The sequence below is a fragment of the Mobula birostris genome, chromosome 3 (assembly GCF_030028105.1).
Source record: "Mobula birostris isolate sMobBir1 chromosome 3, sMobBir1.hap1, whole genome shotgun sequence".
Taxonomy (NCBI): Eukaryota; Metazoa; Chordata; class Chondrichthyes; order Myliobatiformes; family Myliobatidae; genus Mobula; species Mobula birostris.
This window is the reverse complement of record NC_092372.1, coordinates 103,794,659-103,814,267: the sequence shown is the minus strand read 5'-3', so window position 1 is coordinate 103,814,267 and position 19,609 is coordinate 103,794,659. Positions and strand designations below refer to the sequence as shown.

General features: G+C 40.0%; 1 protein-coding gene across 3 annotated transcripts in view; it reads right to left on the bottom strand.

The window, feature by feature from the left end:
• prdm5 (PR domain containing 5) overlaps positions 1-19,609 on the bottom strand; it is a 337,650-nt gene that overhangs the window by 233,861 nt on the left and 84,180 nt on the right. For all 3 annotated transcript variants that reach the window (XR_011885260.1, XM_072251928.1, XM_072251929.1), the window contains exons 6-7: positions 5,940-6,032; positions 5,552-5,673 (exon numbers count right to left, since the gene is read on the bottom strand). Coding sequence is in view for 2 of the 3 variants with exons in the window: in XM_072251928.1 (XP_072108029.1) it covers positions 5,552-5,673; positions 5,940-6,032 (215 nt within the window). In the remaining variant the exon portion in view is untranslated. The remainder of the gene's footprint in view (positions 1-5,551; positions 5,674-5,939; positions 6,033-19,609) is intronic.

Below are 19,609 nucleotides of genomic sequence, written 5' to 3'. Positions count from 1 at the left end.
TAATACAGTTGTATGTACAAGTTTATTTTTCATTTGAAGATTCTCAATTTAATTTTCTGGAAGAACTGATTATTTTTGCAAAGAAATTTTATAAGTTACTGTATGATGTTTACTTTGTTTAAAAGTTGTGATGTTAACTTAGATTATTAGATTAGATTATGGGGACAAGCTGTCCTCTTTTATTGTCATGCTTTAAAGAATTGAAGTTCAAGATGTTGAAGAATTTCTTGTGAAAGGAGTTAATATTTAGGATGAGTTTGAATTTGTAGACATACTGACCTAAACTGAAACTGAAATTAACCATAATACTTAGAAATTAAGAATTCAATTACTATTGTACACTAATTAACTAGGGGTAAATAGAAAGGTAAATGTTTAAATTGGGAACAATACTAGATTTTATTAGTTAGAGGAATTGGAGTAATAAAGGTTATTCTAATGAATCTCACTGATTCTAACTAAAAAGGAATTTGGTTTCATTGATATCTGAGATTTGGAACCTAAACAGAATGTTGGAATTTTGAATTGTTCTTATTCATGTAAATATTTTGTATATATTGTTAAATTTTATAAACAAACATATCTCTAGAAGTGTGAGTTTACTATTCACTACCTCCATCTGATGGCCTACTAGCACCTAATGTAACAGAACGTCATTTGATTTTCTCATAAAGTATGCGGCAACCAGTCACATGAGCTAAGACAAGCACTACACAAGTGTTAAGTAACCCTTCTACAAGTCTTTGGAGTGTGGAAGGAAACTGGAGCATCCAGAGGTAACCCACAGAATCATGGAGATAAAGACCAAACTCTTCACAGAAAGTGGCAGGAATTTAACACGGACTGCTAGCGCTGTAAAGCATTACACTACCATGCTACCTTTATGAAGCAATGCAGGCAATCAGGAGACAGATTAAAAAGTTTTATATAAACGTGCTTCCACAGGTAGAACTGTCAAATCCAGAACAACTGGGATGACAAGAACATTACAGGGTAGGACAAAGCAAAACAAAGTGAGGCTCATATCAGTAACCTGGAACCTTATACCACAACAATCCTGTAATAGATTAGGAAGTGTAAGGGAAATTATGAAAGCAAAGACAGAGCATGGCAAAATCAAAGATATGTAAAGATGGTTTCCAAGTATTGAAAGACAAAATATAATTAAAGAAAGAGTAGGGGCTATTAAGCAACAAAACCTAACTGGTTGCATCACTATATGATATGGGAGGGAGGGGTCAATGCACAGGATTGAAACTAGCTGCAGATAGTTGTAAACTTAATCAGCTCCGTCACAGACACTAGCCTCCCTGGCATCCAGGACATTAGACCATAAGACCATCAGACACAGGAGCAGAATTAGGCCATCTGGCCCATCAAGTCTGCTCTGTCATTCAATCATGGCTGATCCTTTTATTCTATCTCCTCCTCAACCCCAGTTCCCGACCTTCTCCCCGTAACCTTTGATGCCATGTCCAATCAAGAACCTATCAATCTCTGCCTTAAACACACCCAACAACCTGGCCATCCACAGCTGCATGTGGCCACAAATTCCACAAATTCACCACCCTTTGGCTAAAGAGGAGTGATCTTCAAGGAGTGATACCTCAAAGAGATGGCGTCCATAATTAAGGACCCCCATCACCTAGGACATGCCCTCTTCTCATTGCTTCCACCATGAAGGCGGTACAGGAGCCTGAGGGCACACACTCAGTGACTCAGGAACGGCTTCCTCCCCCATTCCTCCTGAATGGACGCTGAACCCATGGACACTGCCTCACTACTTTTTTTGCACTACTCATTTAATGTTTTATATATATATATATATATATATATATATATACACACACACACACACACACACACATATATATATCACACACATACATACAAGTTCTTAAAAACACTTCTTACTGCAATTCACAGTTTTGATTATTATGTACTGCAATGTACTTCTGCCACATAACAAGTTCATGACAAACAGTATGCCGGTGATATTAAAACTGATTCTGATTCTGATTCTGTAAAAGTTATCTCTTTGTGGAGGAACAGCAAGGTAATGCAGTCGAGAAGGTGTAACAAGGGAAGAGAAACATGGAGATATTAAGAAGAGTGGAAGGATAGAGGGATCTTGGAATATTATGCCTATTGATCCATAACGATATCAGGAAATAACAATAAGACAGATTAAAAAGCATACAGATGGCAGTATTCTTTTACTTAGCTAAATGACAGAACAAAGGGAGGTTATGATATAAATACAGACAGTGCTTGGTAGACCACAATATACTGGAAATAAGGCAATTCTTGAGGAAGAGAAAACGTCAGTTTTCACATGACATTTGTTTCTACTTCTTTCTGTCCCCGAAATGGTTGGTTACTTCAGAAAGAATATCCTCCCCATAGATTTAACTTCCTGCTTAATGTCTTACATCATTCAGTCACTTGATGAGTATTCTTCTAGGTCCTGGATCATTTCACAGCATCCGGCAGCAAAAGTTAAAAAGAAATTTCAAAGTTTCAAAAATACTGGATGAGCAGCAAAGGAGTAGAGGAAATAATTCAAGCTGCACTCTTGTGATCTGCAACATCATCTAAAACATCTGAATAGGTTAATGCATTGTAATCTATTTCCACCTACTTAGTATCTCCTTTCAGCTAATGTGTATTGCATTGGCATACTTTAAGCATAGAGAAATGCTGTATGGCTTATATTAATGCTTTGATTTGTCTTAATAAAAATCACAGAAGCACACTGTTTTTTGGTAGTTTTGTGGCAATACTGTTTAGAACACAGAACACCCTAAAAAAACAATTTTTACATTTTTCCTTGGAAGGTATACCACAACTATCAGTTTTACAAGAACATTATGTTACATCTTCCATCATTGAACTGAATCCCACAAGTACTTTGCAAATCCAACAGGACTGCTTTTTAGGATAGAGTTCCCATTCACATTTTTTAAAACAATACAGCTTCAAATCTACCAGGAATCAAAATACTAGAGCTGAAACCTGACAGTATACTAAGGAAAGCAATCCTCAATATTTTTACTGAGGTGGCTCCTAGTACGTTGTTTAACCATTACAAAAAATCTGATTTGGTCCTTGGGGAACCACTGAAGCAAAAATGACTTTCTTCCAAGTCACTGCCAGCAAAACTGAGTTTAGGAAGTGTGAAGGAACCATGAACCAGTATTTTTGGATGAAACACTATCCGAGGCAAAGCACGGTGGGCGAGGAAACCTACCACAGCATGGATTTTCCCCTTCCATTGAGCCTCTCTCCAAAATTATTGGGCTGGCTATCGTTCAATAGTTTGAAGACAAGAACATTTCCCCAACTTTCCTACACTCCCAATAACAAAGGACATACACCTCTTTCACATGTAATTAGGAAAATGCTTGTGGGTGGCATGGATTGAACTTATTCCCGTTTGCAAATTTCATCATTTTCTATGTTTTACAACTTCCTTCCTGTGCAAAGTAGGTGTGGAAAACCTGTCCATACATTCTCATAGATAAAGACTCAGTGTCTATTCAGATACTGAAATGATTAAAAGCATGGTTGAATATATTCCCTACTTTGTATGACAGCGCCTGTCTTTAACTGCACTGAATTACAAAGCAATAAGCATAACATTGAAACAGAACACAACCAGTGAGAGTTGGTCCTTAAATGATGCAGAAGTTTAGAAGTTACAAACACTGCATCAAAGGCTCAGCAATATCCATCTGTGAAATGCATTCACTTGCTAAAAAAGGTGCAACTGAAAAGCAGTTTGAATTGAATAACCTTGCACACATTTTAGTATGGAAAGCTTCTCTAAACAAATAGAACAAATTCCTGAACACACAGCCGGAAGAGATTTTTCAGCTACCAGAAATTTTGAGCAACTTGCACAAAAAAATGAGGAAGTCAGCAGGTTAGGCAGCATCAGTGGAGGGAAATGAACATTTGACGCTTTGATCCAAAATCCTTCATCAGAACTGGAAAGAAATAGGGCAGGTCAGAATAAAAAGGTAGGGGTAGGGGAGGAGAATATTAAGCTAGCAATTAATAGGTGAGAAGAGCAAAATAATTGTCTGCAGCTGAAAGGGAATAATGTGAGGAGCTAGGACTTAATAGGTGGGAGAGGCAAAGGGCTTAAGAAGAAGGAATCTGACCAGACAGGGTAGTAGACCATGGAATAAAGGGATGGCGGTGGGGAACCAGAGGGAGGCAGTAGGCCATGGATTAAAGGGATGGAGGTGGGGAACCAGAGGGAGGTGTTGGGCAAGTTATGAGGGTGGGGAAGAGAAGCAAAGAGGCTGATGGAGCCACAGGAATATGGAAAAACAAAGGGGTGGAGTGAAAAGGAAAACAGAGGAGAGAAGTTACTGGAAGCTAAAGAGATTGATGTTGACAACATCAGGATGGAGACTACGAAGATGGAATATGAGGTGGTGCTACTCCAATCTGAGGGTGGCATCATCATGGTGGTGGAGGAGACCATGCACCGACATGCTAGTGTGGGAATATAAAGTGAAATAGAAATGAGCAGCCATTAGGGGATCCCAGCTGTTGCAGCAGATAGAGCAAAGGTGCTTGATCAAGTGATCCTCCAATCTGCATGGGGTCTCACCAGGAGCATTGAATGAAATAAATAACACCAACATGTGAAGCACCTCTTCACCTAGAAGGACTGTTTAGAGCCCTGATTGGTGGTGAGAGAGGAGGTGTAGGGACTGGTGTAGCACTTACCGTAGTGCAGCTACAGGGATTAGTGCCAGCAGGGAGATCGGTGGGGAGGGACAAGTGAACAAGGGAGTCACAGAGAGATCAAGCGGAAAGTGGATGGGAGACAGGGAAAGATATGCCCAGTGGTCCGATCCTGCTGGCGACGGCAGAGAATGATACATTGGCTGTGGAGGCTTGTTGGGATGACAGGTGAGGACAAGGGTAACCATTTCCCTGCTATGTCAGCAGGCTGATGGGGCGAGGAAAGACATGCAAGAAACAGAGGAGATATAAATGAGTGCAGCATTGATGGTAGCAGAGGGAATCCATTTTTCTGAAAAAAAGAGAACACCTCAGATGTCCTGGAATGAAAAGCCTCATAATGAGAATAATGCAGTGGAGGCAGAGAAACTGAGAGAAGGGAATAGCATTCTTATAAGTGTCACAGTGGGAAAAAGAAGCTGTGGGAGTCAGTGGGCTTGTGAAAAAATGTCAGTGAACAAGCTTTCACCGGAGGCGGAAACAGAGGTATCAAGAATGTTGAGAGAGATGTCAGAAGTGAACCAAGTGACTTCCTGAACACAGTGACCTTAAAGTAACTTAAAGCTAAGGGCATACTCGTCCACAGCTTGCAGTTCTTAAAGGTTAGAATCACAAATAAAGGTATATTAATTAGATTTAATTCATCATTGTAACGAAAGAGTATAGTGCAATCACAAGCAGATGAGAAAATTTCTGACTCATCCTGCACACCTTTGCATATTTTGCTCTGTTCCCATCAATTCACAACACAATAGTTCAGAACATGCTTTATTCTGATTAGTTTTCTTACCTGTGTGCACATTCTCCTTGTGCTTCTTTAAGGCATCTTTGCTCTTGAACCTTTTCCCACAGCTGTCAGCCTTGCAAACAAACCTGGCATCCTCTTTGCAGGCTTCCTTATGCTGTTCAAAACTGTGGTAGACATTTGGTAAGAACCACAACGTAATACAAAATGTACCACCTTTCTATTGCATGCAAACCTTGTTAATACATGCCACACAGCAGAACTTCTGGTTTCCTTCATACTTTGCCGAACCAGGGTGGAGATGAAGCAAAGCAGTGTTACTTGTTTTATATATGTTTTCTTTTTAATTCACATGCAAGCTGCTCTGGTTGTTACGGAAAGTAGAAGAGGCCAAACTTGTAGCAAAATGGACAACTGCGGTTCAATACGAAACCTGGACTCGGAGCTGAAGGAGATGCTGCAGACAGAACATTGAAAGCTTCGAGAGCTGTCATCAGGAAGGATATTTTCAGTACACTGTAGAACACTACAAGCAAAGGAAGAAATACAAAACTTAATAGAGTAATTTTTTATCAAATCATTGATCTACTATGTAGAAAATCAACATTATACCATGAAAGTCAATAAGCCTTCTTTAAAAATACCTGCACATGTACTTAACAGATTAAGTATGTACAAAACACCAACTAGGTTACAGCAGAAATGTAGACAGTACTCTTGATTACATTACAGGAAAAATGTAATTGCAGTAACGTAAGTGCAGATAAGTGAAAATATTGGCAGAACTAGAGAATTCCAGGTATTAAAAGATAGGCTATGGATATTTCCTTTGGAACAGAGAAGATTGAGATTTATTTGAAACCAATAAAGTATGAGGTGGGGTTCACATAAAACAGATAAAAAATGTTTTCCTTTACAGAAAGGTCACTAACCAAGGATGTAGAAGGAATTGGCATAAGGGCTTAAAGCAATGTTGAGGAGAGCATTTTACCAAGAGAATGATGGGGACCTGAAAGATACTAGCTAAAAGGGGAGTACAGCCAAAAACCTTGATCATGACGTCAAGAAAGGCACTAGATATGTCAAAACCTATGCAAAGTCAATGGACTAAGAGTGTAATCAATTTGGTACAAAGCTGGATAATTCTTTATTTGGCTGGCAGATACATGATGGGCTGAATGCCTTCTAAAGTACAATACATTACTAGCACTTTATTGTTTCACAAATGTGAAAAAAATGACTTTAAAATGCTGTCTTTAAATTCCGTAAGACCATACAGAGGCAGAATTAGGCCACTCAGCTCATCGAGTCTGCTCTGCCATTCCATCATGGCTGATTTATTATCCCTCTCAATTCTATCCTCCTGCATTCTCCCAACAACCTTTGATGCCCTGATTAATTAAGAGCCTGTCAACCTCCACTTTAGATATACCCAATGACTTGGCCTCCACAGCCATCCATGGCAATGAATTCCACAGATTCACTACCGGCAGGCAAAATAAATTCCTCCTCACCTCTGCTCTAAACGGATGTCCCTCTATTCTGAGGCTGTGCCCTCCGGTCCTTGATTCACCCACTAGAGGGAATATCCACTCCTCATCCACTCTAAATAGGCCTTTCAATACTCGACAGGTTTCAATGAGATCCTCCCTCTTTCTTAGATAATGCTCACAATACTCCCAAGTGTGGGTCTCACTAATGCTTTACAAAGTCTGGGCATTACACCTTTGCTGTTCTAGCCCTCTCAAAAAGAATGCTGACATTGCATTTGCCTTCCTCACCACAGAGTCACCTTGCAAGCTAAACTTCAGGGCATCCTTCACATTGACTCTGAAATCCCTTTGCACCTCTGATTCTTCACATTGTATCCATGTTTAGAAAATAGTCTACACCATTATACCTTCTACCAAAGTGCATGACTACACATCCCTACACTATATTCCATCTGCCACTTCTTCCTCCATTCTCCTTGTGTAAATCCTTCTGCAGACTCCCCGCTTCCTCACACACAAAAAAATCTGCATTTCATCTAAAATTCCTTTCTCAATTTTATTAACACAATCATTAAACAATTGAAAAATAAATTAATAATTCTACCAACAGTGAACAGAGAAATTTCAAGTGGGTGAAGGAACTGTATGATATAATTTCAGGGGTAGTACGATGTATAAATAATATTTAAAGTTTTCATACAGGTTTGACAGACTTCTAAAATATAACAGCCATCATATAATCTGGAATCCATGGAGGGGAACACAGGACCATAATTTCATAACTTTTGATCCAAGTAAATTAAAATCAATCACGAAGTTTATCTAAAACTTTCCATTACAGCAACTACTTGCATTTCACTTCACCATTAAAAGCACCAAAATAATCACTGCCCTGAAATAAATAATTACATGATTACAAAAATATTGATGTCACCCAGGAAGACTGAATGCATGTGTCAACAGCTTTGCATCGAAAAGCACTTCAGAGACCCATGGAATCTGACAAAATGACCCAGAAGGAAAGCCTACTGACAGCTACATGACTTACAAAGGCTCAGAGGGGGAACTCATTGAACATTTGCAATAGTAAACCATTCCTATACAGGTGTCCCCCGCTTTTCGAACGTTCGCTTTACAAAACCGTGCTGTTACGAAAGACCTACATTAGTTACCTGTTTTCGCTGACAGAAGGTGTTTTCACTGTTACGAAAAAAGGCAGCGTGCAAAAAAAGGCCGTGTGCGCCCCAAGCAGCCAAGCTCCTCCCCTGGAACTGCATTCTAGCCGGCATTGCTTAAACACGTGCCTGTGAGCAACTGTGCATTACGTCGAGTTATTTTGAGCATCCATTAGCAAGATGAGTTCTAAGGTATCGGAAAAGCCTAAAAGAGCTCATAAGGGTGTTACACTTAGCATAAAACTAGACATAATTAAGCATTTCGATCATGGTGAACGAAGTAAGGACAAAATGAGTTTGGCTTGTGGAAGCTGATGAAGATGATGTTGAAGAGGTTTTGGCATCCCATGACCAAGAACTGATAGATGAAGAGCTGATGCAATTAGAAGAGGAAAGGATAACAATCGAAACCGAATGCAGCAGCAAACGGACCGAAAGTGAAGTCGTCCAGGAACTGAACGTGAAGCAACTGCGTGAGATTTTCACTGCAAAGACTGCAGAAAAGTACGACTTTAATTTTGAAAGGGTACATAGGTTTAGGGCATATTTGGAAGATGGTTTGAGTGCTTACAAAGAACTGTATGATAGAAAAATGCGTAAGGCTAAGCAGTCAAGCATACTGTCATTTTTCAAGCCTTCCACATCAGCCACAGCAGACAATGAACCTCGACTTTCGACATCGAGGCAGGCAGACGTAGAAGAAGATGACCTGCCTGACCTGACGGAAACAGATGATGATGAGATGACACCCCAGTGTCCCACAACCCCAACATCCGGGCCGTGGACCGATACCGATCCACGAAGAATGCAGCATTGCGGCAGTAGCCGGGATGCATCCAGCACATCTTTAAGAAAAAAAGCTGAAATAAACAAGCTAATTAATTAGGTGCCGCCTGGCACGTAAATGTCAGCCCAGATCAGAGACGATTGCCGATTGCGTCGCCTCTGATCCGGGCCAACATTTACATGCCAGGCAGCACCTAATTAATGATGTTGTTTATTTTGGCTTTTTTCTTAAAGATGTGCTGCGTGTGCTTCACAGATCGGTATCAGTCCGCAGCCTGGAGGGTGGGGGCCACTGCACCACCCCAACCTCTGACAACTCAGCCTAACACACCATCATCCGTGTGCTCGGCACTGTCTTCCCGATTCCGGTAAGTGATACTCCACTGTACATACATTATTTCCACTTTATATCAGCTGTGTATTTTTAGGTGTTATTTGGTATGATTTGGCAGCTTCATAGCTTATAGGTTACTGGAGAGAGTGTTTCTGCCGAGAGCGCTTCCGTGAGATTTTCGCTACGGTGGACAGTTCGGCAATGATTGTAGAAAAGTATTTCTACTTTATATTGGCTGTGTATTTATCATATCATTCCTGCTTTTACTATATGTTCCTGTTATTTTAGGTTTTATGTGTTATTTGGCATGATTTGGTAGGTTATTTTTTAGGCCTGCGAACGCTCACAAATTTTTCCCATATAAGTAAATAGTAATTGCTTCTTCACTTTACGACATTCCGGCTTACGAACTGTTTCATAGGAACGCTCTACCTTCGTATGGCGGGGAAAACCTGTACACTCTTCATTTCAATCACCTATGCATCTCATACTGGTACAACAATCTACAAAGTTCACAAAAAATACAAAATATCCAATTAAACCACTAGGGCAATATACCCCCTAATTAATGCCCAAAAATTACACAAAGATTATGTATAAGAGTTGTTACAAGTAGATGCAGAAAGCTACAACATTCCTTGAGGATGCTCTGCCACTTAATAAGATCCTGGCTGAGTCATGGGGTATCCACTTCCCATATTCTCCTTGTTGTATCCAAAAACTTACTGACCTCAGCCTTGAATATCCTTCATGTTTGAGCATTCACATCCCTCCTGAGGAAGAAGATGCCAAAGGTTTATATCTTTCTGCGTAAAGAATCAACACACCAAGGTTCATAAGACCATAAGATATAGGAGCAGAAGTAGGCCATTCAGCCCAAAGATTCTGCTCTGCCATTCATTCATGGCTGATCCAATTCTTCCAGTCATCCCCACTCTCCTGCCTTCTCCCCAGTCCCTTTGATGCCCTGGCTAATCCAAGGTCCTCCTGCATGTCAACACCAACTTGTTTCTCAGCATTTGTAAAATGTGTTTTCCTATTCCTCCTATAAAAGACACAACGTCACATCTTAATTCTTGTCTGTACCAACTTACAGACTGTACAGTCCCCAGGACAGATTTCCAATTTTCCCACTTAGCTTTATCATCAACAAATCTAGGTAGGTCACATCCTGCCTTTCCAGTTACTAATATACTGTAAATTAATAGCCAAAGGTTCAGATCTCACTCCTTTGACATCCACTTCTATCTAGCTATATCCTTAAAAGAAATAAGCTTGTTTTTGGCAATTAATCAGGTTCCCCTTCCCCTACCTTGTTAGTTACCTCCTCCATTAGAATGGCTCAATACATAATATCATGTCAATTGTGTTTTACCGTCATAAAATTTTTTGAGCACCTTTTATTAAATTCCTGACAGTGAATTCAAGAATTGAATTGACAACATTTCTTGAACTCATCCGCCAAAATACTTTAGCCAGTCTGCTTTTCCCACACTGGTTTTGCTTCATTCTTTATTATCAGGATAATATCCTCCTTCTTCATTTTGTCCATCTTTTTGCAACGTTAAGAATCCTGGAATACTTTTAACCTTGACCTCACTCACCTTGCAACCACAGCTCTTAAACAGCTATTAGATCAAATCGATCTGTACTGTCAGTTTCTCTATTTTGCTGCAAATGCTTCTTTATCCAAAACATTTGGTTTTTGTTTTAAACATTTTTCTCTGAATTGACTCTTTTTCCTAATTCAATTACCTTCAAATTCTCTGCCCTACTTGTCTCACTCTGCCTATGATAACCCACCTTGGTTCTTTGATCTATAGCCTTATCCTTTGAGCCCAAATCTGCAGCCTTTCCTTCATTTGAACTCTGCCCCCAAACCATAGCGCACCTTACAAATTTAATCATGTATATACCCCTCGTTATCTGATTTACTGAAACATGGGTTCCAGCCAGGTTTTAACTGCAGCCTGTCTTTTACCCAGCCTTGGTCCCAGGGATTCATAAGTCAAAAACCCTTTGTTTGGCAACACTTTTTGAATTCCTTATTCAATATTTTGATTTGTCAAACCCTGTGCTAATATAACAGCTCAGATAACCCTTGAGATTCTGCATTATTGTTTGATCTGGAACTCCCCAGAAGAACTTGACTCCAAGTTCTCGTTACTTCCTATGTGGATGAAGTTAAGTGGATCCTTCCCTTCCCACTTATATCCTAGACTTCAATCAAGTACCACAGCCTTTGGAACTCTCTATCAGTGCTTCAGAGAATATGAATGTTGTTCTCAATGACTATGATGTTCCATTTCATTCCCAGGTTTAATAGTCCTCTATTCCTTGGTTCTGTGATCAGATTACTTGTACTCTGTATTGTCTTTCTTCAGAGCCAAAAATAAGTCAAAAGCAACGAAGGAACCTACGCAATGAATTAAAAGAGCAATGCCACACACTGGCAAGAAACTTAAGTTCTTTTCACCTCTCCTCTTACTTGCTAGACAAGGTGAAAGGCTGAAATTCCTGCATCATAGCATCCCACATGCCCACAGCTGCATACCGGTCAGTTCCTGACAGCTGTCCAAATCTAAAGGAGGTGGCAAGTTCTTAGATCAAAGGGTGCATGGAGCTATTACTTTCCCCAATGCACCACAATAGCCAGCAACTCCTCAATGCTGCTTCTTTGATATTAAGCTTCTTTCATTCACCCTACTACGATATCAAAATGATCGCGATATTCCAAATCACTTATGATGAGGGTGGCTGCAAAACTCTTGAGAAAACTCAATACTTAAGAACAAAGCAAATAACATAATTGACACCTCTTCATTTTAAACATTTCTTGCAACAGTGGTATTCCATGACAACAATACTTACTGCCTTGTATAATGCTGCACTGCCCCAAAGCTTCCATACTAGTAACCCCTATTTCACATCAAAGTAAAATAATTATTTTTATATACATTATACTCAGAAGGAAGCCAGTCGGTTCATTGATTCTATCATAACTCTCAGAGCAATCCCATCAATCACATTCCTTACTTACTTTCTTGTAACATATTCCAACTCCAGATTAATTTACCTGCCGTGAGCCTGCTGTTGCTAACTAAAATAACAGCCACTATATCAATCAGAAGTGGTCGCAAACTGAAGCAGCCGGAAGAAACCCCAATGATGACAGACAGACAGACTATACAAGTCCCACACAGATAGCACCAAGAGAAGAGGTCAGATCAAATACGGTTGCTGGAGCTGCGGCTGTGAGGCAGTAAAATTATGACTGTGCTACTCTGACATCCCATTTTTCTTAGAAAGGTTTATCAAAGCCGTGAAAACCACAATGAACAAAATGTAAAACATGATCAAAAGGTTTTAAAGGAACATACACACACACACACACACACACACACACACACACACACGCCCGCGCGTGAACACACAACACACACATACTCGAACATCTCTAAAATGAGTAGCATCATGAAAAGTCTCTACCATCAAAAGACTGTTGTATAAACAGGTATGTTAGAAAGGAGCTTCCTGATGACAATGTGGGAATAATGAGGTGTGTTACTGAGCAGAAAGCTCTTGATTTGAGCTCACCTAACATGTTTCACTTGTGAGTTACAACTGAACTCTATGTCAACTAATCATAAATACAAGGATTTCTGGATCCAGATTGCAGTCTAGTGACCTCTCTTAGAAAGTCAAAGAATAAGTATGGGTTTAAATACAGTGATAAAATTATCTGGTAACCATCAATGCCTATTTTTATGTATAAAGCAATTGTTACCGCATGCTGTAAACCCACTATTTTTCAGATAAAAATAGTTAACTTCAAAAGTAATTTCTTTGAAGGAGATAATCCAAACCTGGCAAAATATATCAAATGAGAGCCTCATCTCCAATACCCTCCCAACAAAAGAAGTGATAATGCCCATGGTTGTTTCTTCACTTTGCGGTCACCAAAACTAGTTTGGTAACACAGACAAAATGCTGGTGGAACACAGCAGGCCAGGCAGCATCTATAGGAAGAAACATAGTCGACGTTTCGGGCCGAGACCCTTCATCAGGACTAAATGAAAGAAGAGATAGTAAGAGATTTGAAAGTGGGAGGGGGAAATCCGAAATGATAGGAGAAGATGGGGGGGGGGACAGAGCTAAGAGCTGGAAAGTTGATTGTCAAAAGGGATAAGAGGCTGGAGAAGGGAGAGGATCATGGGACGGGAGGCCTAGGGAGAAAGGGGGAGGGAGCACCAGAGGAAGATGGAGAGCAGGCAAGGAGTTATTGTGAGAGGGACAGAGTGAGAAAAAAGAGAGAAAGAAAAAAAAGGATAAATAAATAAATAAATAAATAAATAAATAAGGGATGGGGTAAGAAGGGGAGGAGGGGCATTAAAGACGTGTGGGTTAGTAGGTGAATGACAAATAGATAAATAAGGGATGGGGTAAAAAGGGGAGGTGGGGCATTAACGGAAGTTAGAGAAGTCAATATTCATGCCATGAGGTTGGAGGCTACCCAGACGGAATATAAGGTGTTGTTCCTCCAACCTGAGTGTGGCTTCATCTTGACAGTAGAGGAGGTCATGGATTGACATATCAGAATGGGAATGGGACGTGGAATTAAAATGTGTTGCCACTGCGAGATCCTGCTTTCTCTGGCGGACAAAGCGTAGCCTCCAACCAGATGTAAAGGGTGAGGAAACCGGAGCAGACAGAGGAAACCCATGCAGTCACGGGGAGAAAGTACAAACTTCTTACAGACAGTAGTGGAATCTTTGCACGGAATTTGGATTCCAAGATTTGGATGCATGAAAAGCAGGTCTAGCAGGTAATATTAAACAGGGAAAGTATGTTAGTAAACAGTGAATTTCTAACAATGCCAAAGAGACCTTTCAGATGCCCAATATTTCTGCCAACCATCTTACTGTTATTTATCATTACACTACTATATATGACACATTAATAAATTATCCAGCTGGTGGGTTAGTAATCACAAATTTAAAATGTAATATATATAGCCAAAAAATGATAAGTCTCTTCTGATGCTGCATGCCATGTTCTGTTTGCACAAATTGTGAAACAAACAAGATCATAGAAACCATAGAAACTACAGCACAGAAACAGGCCTTTTGGCCCTTCTTGGCTGTGCCGAACCATTTTCTGCATAGTCCCACTGACCTGCACACGGACCATATCCCTCCATACACCTCCCATCCATGTATCTGTCCAATTTATTCTTAAATGTTAAAAAAGAACCCGCATTCACCACCTCATCTGGCAGCTCATTCCATACTCCCACCACTCTGTGTGAAGAAGCCCCCCCTAATGTTCCCTTTAAACTTCCCCCCCCTCACCCTAAACCCATGTCCTCTGGTTTTTTTCTCCCCTTGCCTCAGTGGAAAAAGCCTGCTTGCATTCACTCTATCTATACTCATCATAATTTTATATACCTCTATCAAGTCTCCTCTCATTATTCTACGCTCCAGGGAATAAAGTCCTGACCTATTCAACCCTTCTCTGTAACTGAGTTTCTCAAGTCCTGGCAACATCCTTGTAAACCTTCTCTGCACTCTTTCAACCTTATTTATATCCTTCCTGTAATTCGGTGACCAAAACTGAACACAATACTCCAGATTCGGCCTCACCAATGCCTTATACAACCTCATCATAACATTCCAGCTCTTATACTCAATACTTTGATTAATAAAGGCCAATGTACCAAAAGCTCTCTTTACGACCCTATCTACTTGTGACGCCACTTCTAGGGAATTTTGTATCTGTATTCCCAAATCCCTCTGTTCTACTGCACTCCTCAGTGCCTTACCATTAACCCTGTATGTTCTACCTTGGTTTGTCCTTCCAAAGTGCAATACCTCACACTTGTCTGTATTAAACTCCATCTGCCATTTTTCAGCCCATTTTTCCAGCTGGTCCAAGTCCCTCTGCAGGCTCTGAAAACCTTCCTCACTGTCTACTACACCTCCAATCTTTGTATCATCAGCAAATTTGCTGATCCAATTTACCACATTATCATCCAGATCATTGATATAGATGACAAATAACGATGGACCCAGCACTGATCATGCCATGTGTTTCTCTTTATCTGAGCAGTGAAGCAGATAATTTTTTTTAGACAACAATTATCTTATAATGCATAAAAAGACAATTAAGTAATGTAGCTTTGCATCATTGTCCAAACAGAAGACACTTGATTCCAAAATTACTGACTAGTGCAACCATTGCTTTGGTTTTGCAAAGAAGTAATTTCAGATATGCATCAAAACAAATATATAATTACAATTTAAGTGGGAAATGTGTCTGAGGACCATACTATTAAAAACTGCTTTCAGTATATTTAAGTTCCAAACATTTCTACTGCAGCTCATTGTAAAGCAGGTTTTAAGCTCTCAGGAAGCTTAACAATGCCATAGTAATACAATAGCCAAAAAATTCCATAGTGCTTAAAAATATTTCTAGTGTCAAATCAATTAGCATTAATATGCTGAATATGTAATGCAAACACAATCAGCAGCTTCTGTCCACATAATGCACAATCAGTGAGGAGTATGTACAGTGTGAATGAGGATCATCATCATCATCATCACCACCAGCCTCAACTCCACCATCCAATGTCTTACTGGAGCTGTCCTGTGAGAAGGAATCTGAAATAAACTTCAAATACATCTTTCCCTTACTGACAACCAACAGCGCACCTTGAGGGTGCATGGCTTAGCTCTACTGCCCTACTCTCTCTGCAAACACAATCAGGCACGTGGCTAGGCACAGCACAAACACAGCTATAAATTCACTGATGATGACCACTGCTGCCGACAGAATTTCAGATGGGAACGAGGGGGTGTACAGGACTGAGACAGATTGGCTGGTTGAGTGGTGTCACAACGATAACCATGCACTCAATGTCAGTGATCCTAAGGAATTGATTGTGGACTTCAGGAAGGGGAAGCCAAGGAACACACACTAGTCCTCATCGGGGGATCAGCAGTGGAAAGCACGAGCAGTTTCAAGTTCCTGGGTGTCATCATCTCTGAAGATCTGTCTAGGGCCCAGCATATTGATGCAATTACAAAGAATGCACAACAGTAGCTATATTTCATTGGCAGCTTGAGGATATTTGGTGTCTCACGATGTACCATGGAGAGCATTCTAACTGGTTGCATCACTGTCTGGTATGAGGACCAATGCACAGGATCAGCAAAAGCTGTAAACTCAGTCAACTCCATCATGGGGTTCTCCAAAAACTAGGGCATTTTCAAAAGGAGATGCATCATCATCATAAAAGACCCCCACCAACCAGGACATGCACTCTTCCCATTACTACCATCAGGGATGAGACACAGGAGCCTGAAGACACACACTCAACATTTTAGGAACAGCTTCTTGTCCTCCACCAACAGAATGGTCCACGGATCTATAAACACTACCTCTCTATTTTTGCTCTCTTTTACACTGCTTATTTTTAATATCCATACAGTATTTCTATTGTAATTTACAGAATAATTTATTTTTATGTATTAATTGTACCACTGCCACAAAACAACAAATTTCATGACATTTGTCAGTGATAGTACACCTGATTCTGTTTCTGATTCAAGTATTCAGTGTTCCCCACATAAAGAACATCAAGGGATATCCCCTGCAATTGACTCATTTAAATCGTCACTGAATTGCACATTTGTGGATGAGTCCTTACGGTTGCCAACCACCCAGCCCCTACATCCCGCAGCCAGTAGGTTCCAGTACAGAGAAAAACAACCTATCCAATTTCTCATTTTAACTATATTCTAGATAGCTGTGGGCTTTTCTTGTAGAAATGTGGCTCCAAGACAACATTCAATGCACCATCAATCAACAGGCAACAACACTTTGGAATTTGGACTACATTATTACTTTTTTTAAAATGTTTTGTTTTTTGCTATCGTAACTATATAAGCATCCAGGAAATCATCAAGGAGCAATACCCCAAAAAGGCAGCATCCATCATGAAGTACACCCATCACCAAGGACATACCCTCTTCTCATTGCTACCATCAGGAAGTAGGTACAGAAGTCTAAAGGCACACACTTAATGATTCAGTAACAGCTTCTTCTACCCTGCCATCAGATTTCTCATGAACACTACCTTACTATGTTTTTTCCTTTCTGCACTTTTTAAAATTATATTATATAATTCTTACCATAATTTATAGTTTTTATTATTATGTATTGCTTCTACTGCTGTCACATACAACAAATTTCATGACAAATGCCAGTGATATTAAACCTGATTGCGATTCTGATTCTATGTACTGTGTGCTATATGTGACTGCTTGTTCTGTGCTTTGTACCTTGGCCTCAGAGGAACACTGTTTCATTTGGCTCTATTCATGTTAATGGTTGAATGACAATTAAATTTGAATCTGAGCTTGAACATCCTCTTCTTCACGCTCTGTTATTACCCCTACTTTGCTGTAGTGTGGCAATCAGAACTGTACACTAAGTGCAGCCTAACCAATGCTTTGTAGACCAACACATCATATCTCAACTCTTATACTTAATGTCTCAGCCCATGAAGGGAAGCATGCCAAATGACAAAAACACTAACTACTACTTTAACTCACTACTTTCAGGGAGCCTTGGACTTGCACCTCAACACTCCTAAGATCCTTGCTATTTATTCTGTACGTCCAAACAGAATTTGATCTCCCAGACTGCATTTTCTCACCACTCCATCGAACTTCAAGCAGATCAATGTCCTTCGGATTCTTTAAACAACCTTCTTCATTGTCTATAACTCCACCAAATTGTGCGTCGTCTGCAAACTTATAAATAGAGTCCCATTAAGCTTCATTTGATTGGCCACCATTCAAACGATTGAAACCTTTAATTCCTTCCTTGTTTGGTTGCCTTATCTGCACTCGTGTATACTGTCCGACATAATTTCATAGACACCAGTTGTGAATCCTAGTGTCCACTCAGCTCTCTGGGGTTGTACTCATTCCCGTGTGCAGCGGTTACTGACCCATGTAAACAATTCCTTTTAGTGGTTGGAATCAACAATCATCTTCCTTTCAAGAAATGAACATTTTATCACATTGAAAGTATGGAATCACTTCCACAAGTGGCACACATTTAAGGGACACATTAACAACAAAGGCATTTGTTATGCCTAGCACTAAAAAATTAACTGTAAGTCAGCAAATGAAACATGGCCAATATTAGTTCTACAACAATTTTTTTCTGAATCAGAAGCACCACAGAAGTGAGCCAGCCACATGTCTTTTCAATGCATCGCTTACTTTAGATGAATGAAAAGAATTTTAAGAAGGATCCATTCAAATAAGATCAGTTCAATAATTAAATGAAGAAGTGAAATTAGTCAGTACTTATCCAAGGTTTATATTCAAATTCTTTGGATTGCCCCTGTAAAATTCTTTTAACAGAAATCAAATTTGAAGAAAAAACACATGCTCTAAAGTAAAATAAACATAATATTCGAAACAATATAAGATTAGTAGGATGGATCTGTGCTATTTGCCTACAAAACATATGCAAACAGCGTCACCAGGAAAAGGAAAGGAACCAAAGGAAGTGGATTATTTTAAATGGGTGGTCCGTCCGCTAAATCCATAAAGCATGTACAAGCCATAAATGTAACATCATATTTCTTGTTTCAAAAGATCTTTTTCATGTTTACCTACCTTCGTTCCAGCAAAAAGGCAATCTCCTTTCCCTCCCCTCACCACAACTATTGCCAACATCTACAGGGGGTGTTATATTTCACTCTTACTAAAACACTTACTGTAATTGTGATTGTGACTGGTTGTCTGTCATATTCAATGATGGCAATTAGACTTGTGCAGTTCTGTTCTGTGTACATAGGTGGCTGCTAAGACCAACTTGTGAATGACAAGAAGGACATGAAAACTGTGATGGAACTAGAAGTGGAGCCACTGCTATTGTTTTGCTTCTTTCTCAGGCAGCGATTAGTACTGCTCGGTGCTTCTCCTCCAGGTTGTTGTGACCGGTTCTACCCAAGGCTCACCAGCCACTTCAGTCTAGTGCACTCTGTTCCAGACACCTTGGTACAAGCACAGTGTATGCAATGTTAGCTTTCACGTGGTCTTTGAGCCTCTTACGGGACCTGCCTCAATTCCTCTTGCTCAGTGAAAGCTCACCTTATAGTAGCTGCCTGAGAATTCATGTCTATGACACCTCCTGTCCACCGAAGCTATGCTTTTACAATCGTGGCCTCAACACTTGTGGTCCCTGCCCTGTCAAGGATCTCTGGGTTGTTGACTCAGTCCAGCCAACGGATGCC